The 12,195-nt window shown below is 44.0% G+C and overlaps 1 protein-coding gene across 3 annotated transcripts in view; it reads left to right on the top strand.

The window, feature by feature from the left end:
• Positions 1-12,195, top strand: part of MTR (5-methyltetrahydrofolate-homocysteine methyltransferase) — a 102,987-nt gene that overhangs the window by 20,711 nt on the left and 70,081 nt on the right. For all 3 annotated transcript variants that reach the window (XM_037037350.1, XM_037037351.1, XM_037037352.1), the window contains exons 7-12: positions 2,321-2,380; positions 3,308-3,402; positions 5,667-5,767; positions 7,126-7,187; positions 8,445-8,512; positions 10,648-10,727. In XM_037037350.1, the coding sequence (XP_036893245.1) occupies positions 2,321-2,380; positions 3,308-3,402; positions 5,667-5,767; positions 7,126-7,187; positions 8,445-8,512; positions 10,648-10,727 (466 nt within the window). The remainder of the gene's footprint in view (positions 1-2,320; positions 2,381-3,307; positions 3,403-5,666; positions 5,768-7,125; positions 7,188-8,444; positions 8,513-10,647; positions 10,728-12,195) is intronic.

Here is a 12,195-nt window from a genome sequence, read left to right on the forward strand (position 1 = left end):
CTTGAATTTGACCTTACCTGAGAAGCACTTTATCTGTCCTTCCATTCTAAATGAAAGCTTTGCTGGATAGAGCAATCTTGGCTGTAGGTCTTTGGATTTCATGACTTGGAATACTTCTTTCCAGTCCCTTCTTGCCTGTAAGGTCTCTTTTGAGAAATCCACTGACAGTCTGATGGGCACTCCTTTGTAGGTGACTGTCCCCTTATCTCTTACTGCTTCTAGGATTCTCTCCTTCATTTTAATCTTGGGCAATGTAATTATGATGCGCCTTGGTGTGTGCTTCCTTGGGTCTAATTTCTGTGAGACTCTAGCCTCCTTGAAGTCTGTTTCCTTTGCCCGATTGGGTAAGTTCTCCTTCATTATTTAATTATGATGTGCCTTGGTGTGTTCCTTCTTGGGTCCAACTTCTTTGGGACTCTCTGAGCTTCCTGGATTTCCTGGAAGTCCATTTCCTTTGTCAGACTGGGGGAAGTTCTCCTTTATTATTTGTTCAAATAAGTTTTCCACTCGTGGCTGTTTCTTTTCCCCTTCTAGTTACCCCTATAATTCGGATGTTGGAACGTTTAAAGATGTCTTGGAGGTTCCTAAGCCTCTTCTCATTTTTTTGAATTCTTGTTTCTTTATTCTTTTCTGGTTGGATGTTTCTTCCTTCTGGTCCACTCCATTGATTTGAGTCCCAGTTTCCTTTCCATCACTATTGGTTTCCTGTGCATTTCCCTTCATTTCAATTAGTTTAGCCTTCATATGTTTCTCTAATTTGTGACTATAATCAACCAGTTCTGTGAGCATCCTGATCACCAGTATTTTGAACTGTGAATCTGAGAGGTTCGCTATTTCCTGGTCGCTTAGAGTTATCGGCTCTGGGGCTTTGAGTTCTTCTTGAGCCATATTTTGGACTGTTTGTGCCTGTTATGTATGAGGAGCGGAGCCCTAGGTGTTCACCAGAGCGAGGCAACTCAGTCTCTGAGTTGTGACGCTGTATGTGGGGGCGGGGTCAAAGGAAATCAATGGTGGTCTCCTCTGCCTCCTCCCACCACCAGGGCCGCGTGGTCCATCTCACTGCTCACTCCTTTGCTGGTTTATCTGCGCGTGGGAATGTGTAGCTGTGGTCAGCCTGCCCTGCAACCTCACTGGGTTCGCCTCTGGGAACTGTGGGGTTCGCTGCTGGGGCCTGCCCAGTCCGCCGCTGGGGCCTGTGGGGGGTCCGTCTCACTGCTCACACCTCTGCTGGTTTACCTGCACAGATGTGTGACCACGCTCATTTTGCTCCACACCCTCACTGGGTCCTCGATTCTACCCCAGCTGCCTGCGCACCTGGGTCGCCTGGGTCGCCTAGGTCACCTGGGTCACCGGGGTTGGGGGATCTTTCCTGCCCGACCCTGCTCCACTGCTGGCTCCACCCCTCTTACCGGTCCTGGTTGAATAGTTCGTTGTTGTCAGACTTCGTATAGTTCAATTTTCTGTTCTTTGGCTGCGTCTTTATTCTCCAAACCTTTGTTGTATTCAAACTTGGTTGTTGGAGAAGGCACAGTGTTTCCACCTACGCCTCCATCTTGGCGGAAGTCCACAGGTTGCAGTCTGATTTCAGCAAACTAATTATGCAAATATGTACATCTTAGAGTCAAATATAATGATGAAAAGAAAGAGAAGACATCTTGCCTAGAACTTAACAAATACGCTCAGTGCACAGTAACATGGGGTTTGTGTCTGTACAGCCGGTTCTGAGCTCACACTGGTTTTGACATGGCACACAGTGTTGGTTCACTACCTTCCACGTATGGGAGGGTGCGGAAGGCAGGGGCATTCTGACTTCAGTTTTGGTTGAGCAGCTCTCGTTGGCTCCCCCTCAGAGGAAATACTAGTTCCTAGGTGGATTTTCGGCCAGTGTTTGTTTTCTTGTAGCATGACAGTGTGATCTTGAGATGGGTACTGTGTTGTGCATTATAGGGAGGACACATTTCTTCTTCCCCGAGAACACGATGTGGATGTTACCGGAACTGGTCTTAGGCCCTGACTGTTGGGGCATCGTCTGCAAAGTGAAAGGTCGCCAGTCTGATCCCTGGTCAGGGCACATGCCTTGGTTGTGGGTTTGGTCCCGATCAGGGAGCATACGTGAAGCAACTGATTGATGTTTCTCTCTTGCATCGATGTTTCTCTCTCTCTCTTTCTCCTTCCCTTCTCCTTTCTTTAGAAATAAATGAATAAAATCTTTTTTTTAAAGAGAGAGGTCTTACAAAAGCCAGGATTCAGATCAGCCAGTTAGACTGACCTTGGTCACAGTCTCTTTGAGATAAAGCTGATGTTCCTTTTTCCCTGACAGGCGGCCTTGTTTGCACTCCAGGACCTTTTTGAAGAGGAATATGCTTCCCGGCCTATCTTTGTAAGTTCTGAAATGTTGATTTTTGTTTTTTATTAATGCCGTCATTTTGGGGGAAGGGTTTTTTCTTCTTGCAAAGAACTATTTTATTTTATTTTATTTATTTATTTATCTTTAGAGGGAAAGGGAAGGAGAAAAGGAGAGAAATATCAATGTATGGTTGCCTCTCGTGCATCCCCTGCAGGGAACTGGCCTGCAACCCAGGCATGTGTCCTGGCTGGGAATCGAACCGCAATCCTCTGGTTCGCAGGCCTGTGCTCAATCCACTGAGCTATACCAGCCAGGGCTCAAAGAACTATTGATAGTGTCCTTCAGGAACCACCTACTTTAACTTTTTTTATTCACATTCCTCTTACCACCACCTCTAGCTGAAGACAATTAATCCAGAAGTGGTTGATGGAAGGCAAAGTGGCCTCGTTGAATTGGGCTCCTGAAGCCAGAGGCTTAGGGACTCATTCTCCTTAGGGCCCAAGAGGGGTGGCCTTGCGTGCTGACTGTAAAGTGTCCAGCGCTGAAGACAGCAGATTGCCAGTTTATTAACTCAGTGGGCAGATGCACTCGAGAGGCCTAAGGCTGCTTGGTGAGAATAAATAGAATCAGAACTAGGGCCACGTTGCAGCAGGAGGCCAGGCTACCAGAGGTGCATGGGAAAGCCTTCTCTGATGGGACTGGATCTGAGAATCCAAAGCTGTTCTGGTCCTGGCTTTTGCCTCTGCGACTTTCCCTTCTCCTGGCCTCTGTGGTTCACCAGCCCCCCTCCTCACTTGGCATTTTTCTATCCAACCATTGTAGAAAATACTGCCTTTCAGACCCACAGTTCTCTTCCCTGTGCAAGAACACAGAGTCAGCCTGCATGTTTTATTTGGTCTTTGTGACTTCACTCTTAATTTGAGTCTGTATTATTGACTTGAGTTTACTTTGTTAATTCAGGTTTCAGGGACAATTGTTGATAAAAGTGGGCGGACACTTTCCGGACAGACAGGAGAGGCTTTTGTCATCAGTGTGTCTCACGCAGACCCACTCTGGTGAGTTGTCATTCTTTCCTCAACGCTATCACTTTTGGGGGATCTTCCCCGATGACTATAGACTGTGACCAGTGTGACTTGAGAAGGGGCTGCCTCTGCACATGTGCACTGTCCCAGCTGCATGGGATGCTGGCCGTCCTGCATGCGCCTTCGGACTTTTCTCTAAGGGTGGTCGAAGACCCCTGCCTAAATGGGTCCGTTTGAGGGGCTGGGAGAGCTCTCACAGCTCCCGGGCCAGCCAGAGGGCTGACCTTTTGTCTGTGAGGGTTCCCCTTAGAGTTTAAGACTGTGCTTGTTGGTTCGGTACGTCTTTTGCCCTGCTTTACAAAGTTTTCTCATTCTCTATTTATGGAACCACCAGAAGCAGTCTAGCTTGGGATAAGATGGGAATTTTAAAGCTCAGTATTTTTATCTTTAAAATTAACTTGACTTTTCCATTCTATTTTAACATATCTCCTCATGTTTTCTTATCAAAATGTGAATGGAATAGAAGCTCCAGGAGAATATGCTGTTTTTCTCCTGTGCCTTCTCCATACACATGCTCTGTATACTTTCTGCCTAGAAGCTGAGCTCACCCTCTTCAGTATGTCTCTCTTTCTCTTTCTGTCGGTCTGTCTGTCTCTCTCCCTCTCTGTCTCTCTTGGCTCCTTGTTAGCCGTTAAGACTCATCTCAAGAGTCCTCTTCAGGGAACCTGCCTTCTCTCACCAGCTAGGCTGTGTAGTTTTATGATAGCCTTTGTCATAAAAATAGCAGTAATGGACCTCTATTGAGAGTCTGCTCTGTGGCAGGCTTGGTTCTAAGTGCTTTATGAGAGTTACTTCTTTTAATTCTGCCAGCAACACCTGGGGGTGGGTACTGCCTCATTTCAGTGACAAGGGAACTGAGACTCAGGGGCTGTGACGTGCTCAATATCAGTACACAGGGCACAGGGACAGGGGCATGCTCTTAGTCACTTTGTTGTACCACATTTCACCAGTTATGTGATTTATTTCTCACATTTTTATGTTTATAATTTCAGGGAAGACCTTCCGGTTGATGTAGTGTGGGGACGTGATTTTGTGAAGGCTGCTGTAGTGTAGGATGTGTTATGCTGCTGATCAGGCCTGATAATTAAGAAAATACCTGCGTCGAACTGGGTTGTGATTGGCTCCTTAACAACGTATGAGCCTTTTAAGGGTAATCTCTTAATGACGTGTATTTCTGTAGTGCTTGATAGGGTCCTTGGCCCGTGGTAGGGATGCAGTAAACATTTAACAGAAAAAGTAAAGATAGGAATGTATAGGGGTCTCTGAAGACATGCTTTATGTGGTTTATTTTACATTTTCTTTGTCTTCTCTCAAACATTTTGAACATTCCTCCTTTCATTTTCTTTTTCTCTCCCTCACCACATTGCACTTAGGAATTGTAGTAAAAAGGAAAAATACAGGGTGAGGCAAAAATAGGTTTACTTTATTTCCATACAAAATAGGTTTGTATGGAAAATAATATAATCATTAATAAATAATAAGTTGTGAATATGTGAAACAGTGTATTATTTTCCATACAAACAGCTGTAAACCTACTCTTGCTCTGCCCTGTATAAAAAATAAAAGATGACAGGGTCCAGTAGCTTCACAGTTAGTTCCTGATTCCTGTAGGCCTCAGGGGTCCCCACAGAGATGGGTTTTGGAGGAGTTTCAGGCCCTTCACTCTCCAGACAGCAGCTCTGCTTTGATCTGTTGTATCGGAGTCAGTTTCATCTGCTAAACAGAGAGCCCCTGGGTTGTGTAGAGGAAGAAGGCAGCTTAACTTACAAGAGGACAGATTTTGAGTCCTGGGTCACCTTGCAAGTCAGTTACAGAGCAAGGACTGAGTCTCGGCTGTCTAGCCTCCCAGAATGGCTTCACATGCTATTGGTGCTCCTTCCACATCCAGGATTTCCCTCGTCCTTTCTCCCAGGTATTGCTTTCAAGTCAGATGTTCGTTAGCAGTGGTGGTTTGCAGGTGACTCTGTTGTACAGATGCCATTAACCAAGCTGTGAACTTGTTCATGGCAGGGTCCTTTAGCCCTAAGATATCTGACGTCGGAGACATGGACAGGAATAGTACGCAGGGCTGCACGGTCCTTGAGTGACACGGTTTTGACCGTAGCTTCATAGAAGTGCTTTGTCAGGAGATTTATTATCTCTTTGGTTTTAGATACATTCTTCATTTTAACTTTTTATATGTGTAAACATTTTGAATAAAAGAGGATGCTCCCAATAGCTTCCTTTTGTTTTTCCAGCATTGGATTAAACTGTGCTCTGGGTGCAGCTGAAATGAGACCCTTTATTGAAGCAATTGGAAAATGCACAACAGCCTTTGTCCTTTGCTATCCCAATGCAGGTGTGTATTGCGAGGGAGCTGCGTGGGGGGGAATGCAGATACACAGACATGGGTGGACAGGGTAACAGATCTTGATGAAAGTGTTTTGTAGATCTTGGTGTATAGTTAACACTCAGTAGGAATTTTCTAAGTGGAAAGTGTTTGGGTCTAGACCGCTGTTTCCCTTTAGACTAGAAGGAACAGTTTGGCTCAGGGGTTGTGACTCAAAACTTCAGAACTGGACAGAACTTCGAGGAATGAAGCCTCGTTCCCAGTGCCTTGCTTCTGGCCACAATGCTTCCCTACCATGTGGACGGTGGCCAGAGTGACAAGTGCGGAGAATGTGGGGGGAGCCCTCTTCATTTCAGTCTGCTCACAAGGAGCAGACAGAGGACTTGCGTCTTGTGACCTTTTTCCTTTCAGAAAGTTAGGACTTCTAGTTTGCTATATATAAAAATTACCAAGAGATTTATAGATAATTCTCAGACTGTCCAGTTAAATAGTGGAGAGTTCGTTCTGGGTCAACCAGATTTCCCAGTGAATGTTTTTGAGCACTGCTTGGCTACTTAGGGCTAAAAATCACTTCCCAGCATTTTACCCCAAGTATATGTACTTTACACACAATAAATTTTATTTCCCACATAGAGCAAGGTAACTGGGAGGGGATAAGAAATAAAACAGGAAATTGGGAATGAGCTATTAAAGTCTTAGCTTGGAAAAATTTATTTGGAAGGACACTGGTTGTGTTTGGTGTTAATTGCATATCAGGTGCTCGTTAGTTTGAAGGGTGAAGTACTCTCCCAGCCACCCCCCACCCCAAGTAGTTGGGTAACTGAATTTTCTTTGTGGGAAGGGGAGGGGAGGTGGGGTTCTGTCCAGCATAGTAGTGACGCTTTTCTTTCAAATGGAAAGGGAATAGTGGGTGTTGATATTCTTCTATGACTTCTTTTTTTTAGTGTGATATCTCTATATACTGTGTTTAGTATTAACAATCATTATTTTATTTTGCGAGTAAGTAATTATTATACACATTAATTGGTAAACATAAAATTTCCTAACTTTTGAACCTAAAGCCATTACAAATGCAGTCATACCTCGGTACTTTTTAGCTTCAGAACTTGTTAAATGCTGTACTTGTTGCATTTTGACGAGAAAAAATGTTTCAGCACTGTGCGCTTGCTTGGGACTCATGTCACCTGCTAGAACTTGTGTGGGTCACGAAAGTATGCTGTCCCACCAGAGAGCATACTTCTAACTCGTCACTTGCTCGGCACTTGTCACGAGTTCCTGAACAAATTAAAGACAAGTACTGAGGTACCACTGTACTATGTCTGCTTGTTAAAGTCAGTTCCAGTGATGGTTGCAATGTGCTTCCTCAGGTCTTCCCAATACCTTCGGTGACTACGACGAAACTCCACAGATGATGGCCATGCACTTAAAGGTCAGGAGTCCTCTTTCACTTGGTTCCTAAGAGAGAAATGAAATTTCAGATTTTGACTATTTAGAAGCAAATTTTTTTCCTAAGTGAATTCCAGTGTGTGTATAATGAATGAAGGTTCAGTTAGGCTGATTTAAGATGGTGGTGGTAGAGGGGAAGGCTAGCTGTCAGTGCCCTTTTCCCCAGTTGGTACTGGTGGCTGTTGGAAAATTCCCAGTGAGGCTCAACCAAAACTAATCGAAATTTGGCTGTCCTGCAGCCCTCTCACGTGGCGCCCCCAGCCCCCAGACTCCTTGTTTCCCATTGTCACCTCGCCCAGACTCCTCCCCAGTCACCTGCCGCCCAGTCTGCCCCAGACTACCGGCCCTCCCTCTTTATTACTAATCCCTGAGTCTTTTTTCCTCCTTCCTTGAATGTGTAGCTTCTGGCTCACTGACATTCTCTCCTAAACTATTTCTGACTTACTCTTTATACTTTTAATGCCTAATATAGATGCTCTTTTCAGTGTTCAGTCTTCTCAGTTGCTTGACTTCCTCTCTTGTCCTTCAGACTAGCCTGTGGTTGAACTCTGAGCCCACATGGGGCTGGTTATTGGAGCACTTGAAATGTGGCTATTGTGACTGAGGCACTGAATTTTTAATTCTTCAAAATTGTTAATTAACTTAAATTTTATAACTTTGTGTTATTTAAAAATGCATTATCTAGTTCATACTTATTCAGCTTAGCAAATGGCCAAAATCTTGATTATGATCAAATAAGCAAACAAATATTTTATTATATATTTTATTGTTTTTAATGATTTTTAAAAAGATTTTATGTATTTATTTTTAGAAAGAGAGGAAGGGGGGAGAAAGAGGGGGGGAGAAAGAGAGGGAGAGAAACGTCCATGTGCGAGAGAAACATGAGTTGGTTGCCTCTGGCACGCCCCCAGCTGGGGACCTGGCCTGCAGCTCAGGCATGTGCGCTGACTGGCAGCTGCACTAGTGAGCTTTCCATTTGCAGGAGGACACCCAACCCACTGAGCCACACTGGTTGGGCTCTTATTTCATTTTAAATGGTATGAAGGATTTCACAGTATCTGAACTGTTTGAACATTATGAGGCGGGGCATTAAAAGATTTGTATATAAAGTGTGTTTAGCTCTCTTTTTAATATAAAATTATTTATCCAAGAAATGTAGGCTTTGTTTTTTCTGCTGAACGGCTAGTGGTGAGTGTAGAATTCAGGTAGACTCCCTGGAACTTTCTTTTCCCGAGTGCAGGACTTTGCCGCGGATGGTTTGGTCAATATCGTTGGTGGCTGTTGTGGCACGACCCCGGATCATATCAGGTAACAGTCACTTCTCAGTACTTTACCTTCTGTTACCGGGATGAATTGTGTCCTCCCCAAATTCGTGCTTCGAGGTCCTAACTCCAAGTCTCCCAGATGGGCTGTACGTGGAGATGGGGACTTTAAAGAAGTGATAAGGTGAGATGAAGTCACGTGAGGAGACCCTAACTCAGAATGACTAGTGTCCTTATAAGAAGGGGAGGTAAGACACAGACACACACAGAGGAAGGAGCCATGCGAAGGCCCAGGGAGCAAAGAAGCCAAGGGGAGAGAGGCCTTAGGGGAGAACAGCCCTGTACACACCTTGTTCTCAGACTTGTAGCCTCCAGAACTTTGAGAAATAAATTTCTGCTCTTTAAACAACTGTGTTCAATCTGTGGTATTTCCTTACGGCAGCCCTAGCAACCTATGAAACCTTTGTATCATAAAAATTCCAAAAATAAAATGAATGCTCATGTGCTTATCACATACTTCTCATAATTTTTAACATTTGCTATTCATATTTCATGTATTCTCCAAATTTTCCCCGCTTAGGCCAGTGATTTTCAAACTTTTTCATCTCATGGCACATGAGTTAATTACTAGAATTCTGCAGCACACCAAAAATATATGTTTGACTGCTCTGACAAAATAATAGGTATAATGTGATTCATTCACACCGGAGGGCTGTGGCTGTGTTGGCTGTTGCCATTTTTTATTTGACCATCGAGGGGAAGAGAGGTCAATGCTTTGGACTAAGCAGGCATGCAGTGCAGGCTGTAGACGTTCCTGCTACAGCACTCGGGCTGGAAATCGCTGCCCTGGACTACTGAAGAGCAGATCCCTGGTATGATAGTATTCCGTCCGTAAGTACCTGACCAACGTATGGAGGCTCAGGAAGGGACGGCTCCTGTTTCTTGTGGGCTGTGACATGCCTCCGTTAGATTCCCACGAAAGAGACAGTAAGACCACACTTCCCTTGGGGTTAGGGGAAGTGTGTCTGCCTGCCCAGCACGCAGTCGTCACTCAGTCCAGGTTGCCAAATGAGGCAGGAGGGAGGGAGTGTGAAACTGGAGCCTGGTGAGGTTGGCTAAGTCCTTGCAGTTTTGAGAGGGTTGGAATCCGGTAGAACGTATTTACGACTGTGTGTTTAGTTTTTCCCTTAGAGGGACTGGGGGTCATATTTTGAGCCAATTATCTCACTGTTCTGAGTCTGTTGTCTTGTGTATGATCTGTTCCCTGTGTTGGGTTGCCTACAATTTCACTGATTTGTGGACTTCTGTGATACATTCTCTTTGGGTCTCTCATTTTTTAAACATCTTTTAAATAGTCTCTGAAAGCTATCAATAGTTGAGTATGGCTTATCTTTGGATCTCTGTATTTTTAAGGTTATCCCTTTCTAAAAAGTTGTTTTAAAACTAAGTGTGTGTTAATATTAATATACACACAGATATATCTATATATCCTACCAGTCTTCTATGCATGTGTGTGCACATCTGTGTATATTATAATGTATCATATAAATAGCCAGATTTTCCAGGTCGATCAAAGACATAATTCATTAAAGCTGATAAGGTTAAAGAGAATATGAATAATTTAAACACATTTTTAGTAGTAATTATTTTGAAGTTTTAGAGATGTATTTCTGTGTACCCTCCCTGCGCTGTGCATACTATGATTGGAAAAAACAGTTCTCAAGGATTTAATTTCCTTCACTCCTGGCATCTCCCCCCCTTGTTCGTGCCTCCTTCTCACTGATGAAGCCTTTTTTCTTTCAAACAACTTGAATGAGCAGCAAGGACGTATTGTGTGCAAATTTGATGAAGTAAAGGACATCTGTGGGTCCGGAACGGGAAGAGGAGATGTGCCATTTGCGTTTGTGCAAACCGTTCCCCATCTCTAGGTTCCCATGTCGGGGTGACGGCGGGGACTGGTTCAGTCACACACAGCAGAGTGGGCAGGTACAGAAGAGCCAGGTGCAGGGATTCATTTTGTGCATTACTGAGGAAACTGGGAGGTGTAGTTGTGGCTGCACATTGGGAACGAGGTATATAATTATGTGCGTCATTGTTTTAGACTTAATTTCATAGCTGGAAATTAGTTTAATTTTATTTTATTCAGAATTAATGGATACACTGTTTTCTCTTTCAATTCAGGGAAATTGCTAAAGCTGTGAAAAACTCCAAGCCTCGCGTCCCACCTGCCACTGTTTATGAAAGGCATATGCTGTTGTCTGGTACGTCATCAATACATGGTTGGTAGGGCTTCAGGAGCCATTTGTAGGTTAACTCAGTGTGTTTGTGTTGAGTGGTAGCGATGTCTGTGCTGACCGCTTGTTCACTGCATCAAAGAAGAGTGTGTATTGGCACCTAAGTGAATCCGGTGAAGAATCCTTGGTTTTTGTAGGGATGACATTAAAGTCCAGGGAAATGTGAGTGAAGGCAGGTGATTCGCCCAGGGGTCCTTGGTTAGAATTAGCACTCACACGGCCCCCTTTCTAGATGAGCACCGCTTTGAAGACATGCCCTGTCCACAGCATTCCAGTTCTCATCAGATTTGCTGCTACCATGGGTTTGGCTGTGTGTGGTGCAATCCCATGTACAATACACAGCCACATTTTTGTGCATGTTATACACGGGGTTGTTACACCCATCGTATGTAATCATTACACCCATGTATAATGTGCACCCTTATTTTTCCTTCAAAAATTTGGGCAAAGAGTGCACATTGTACATGACAAAATATGATAGTGATGGAAAATTTCAAACTGCCAAGGTTCAGTGTTTTGTAATGACCACAGCCACTTCCTAGAAAATTTTGTTTGTTTCTAAACTGTTTTCATGGTCTCACATTTGTCATGTGTTCAAGACTTTATAAAGAGTTGTGGTGTTTATTTTTCTGTTTTGCCCTCAGCAATCCTATGAGGTAGGCAGCCTCCCTTTTCAGAATGAGTTTTGATGTTCACTTAAGGATCATTGGTAAAATAGTTCATTATGCCAACTATTAGAAAATCACTTTAAATTTTCCCCACAATATTTTAATGACGTATACTTAGATAGTATCTTTAAGTCAAAAAAATGTGTAAATAGGTTCTTAGAGAACCCTCAGATTGTACCCTCAGATTATACACCCTGATAATGTAGATTGAACGTTTCTCTAAATTGAGTTAGTTTTATTCTTTATGTCCTTCAAAGGAGAGTGAAATGAAGGACAAGTGCTCGCAGTCATAACATCCACTGTCTCAGGACGCCCTGCACGGAGAGTCCCAGCAAGTGCCTTGAGGCTGGGTTCACACCGGGCCTTCTCAGGCTGCCCCACGTCCTCCTTGCCCTCCAAAGACAGGATGGGGTTCAAGGAGCAGGGCTTCTTGGTACCCCCATGTGGCTTTTGTCAGAGAGAGGTGCGGTAGTGTAGTTCATTTCATCTGTAGATTTTACAGCTATTAAGTAACTTTATCCAACTAGTAACAATTGAATTTATTGATCTGTACTAAAGTTGAAACTGGAAGAGAACCATTTAGATATGATTTTTAAAAGAATTTAAATAAATAAAATCTTTAAAAAAAAAATTAGACCCTGGCTGGTGTGGCTCAGTGGATTGAGCGCGGGACTGCGAACCAGAGTATCATGGTTCGATTCCCAGTCAGGGCACATGCCTGGGCTGCAGGCCAGTTCCCAGCAGGGGACGCATGAGAGGCAACCATA

The sequence above is a fragment of the Sturnira hondurensis genome, unplaced genomic scaffold (genome assembly GCF_014824575.4).
Source record: "Sturnira hondurensis isolate 20B ecotype Veracruz unplaced genomic scaffold, ASM1482457v3 Scaffold0022977, whole genome shotgun sequence".
Classification (NCBI taxonomy): Eukaryota; Metazoa; Chordata; class Mammalia; order Chiroptera; family Phyllostomidae; genus Sturnira; species Sturnira hondurensis.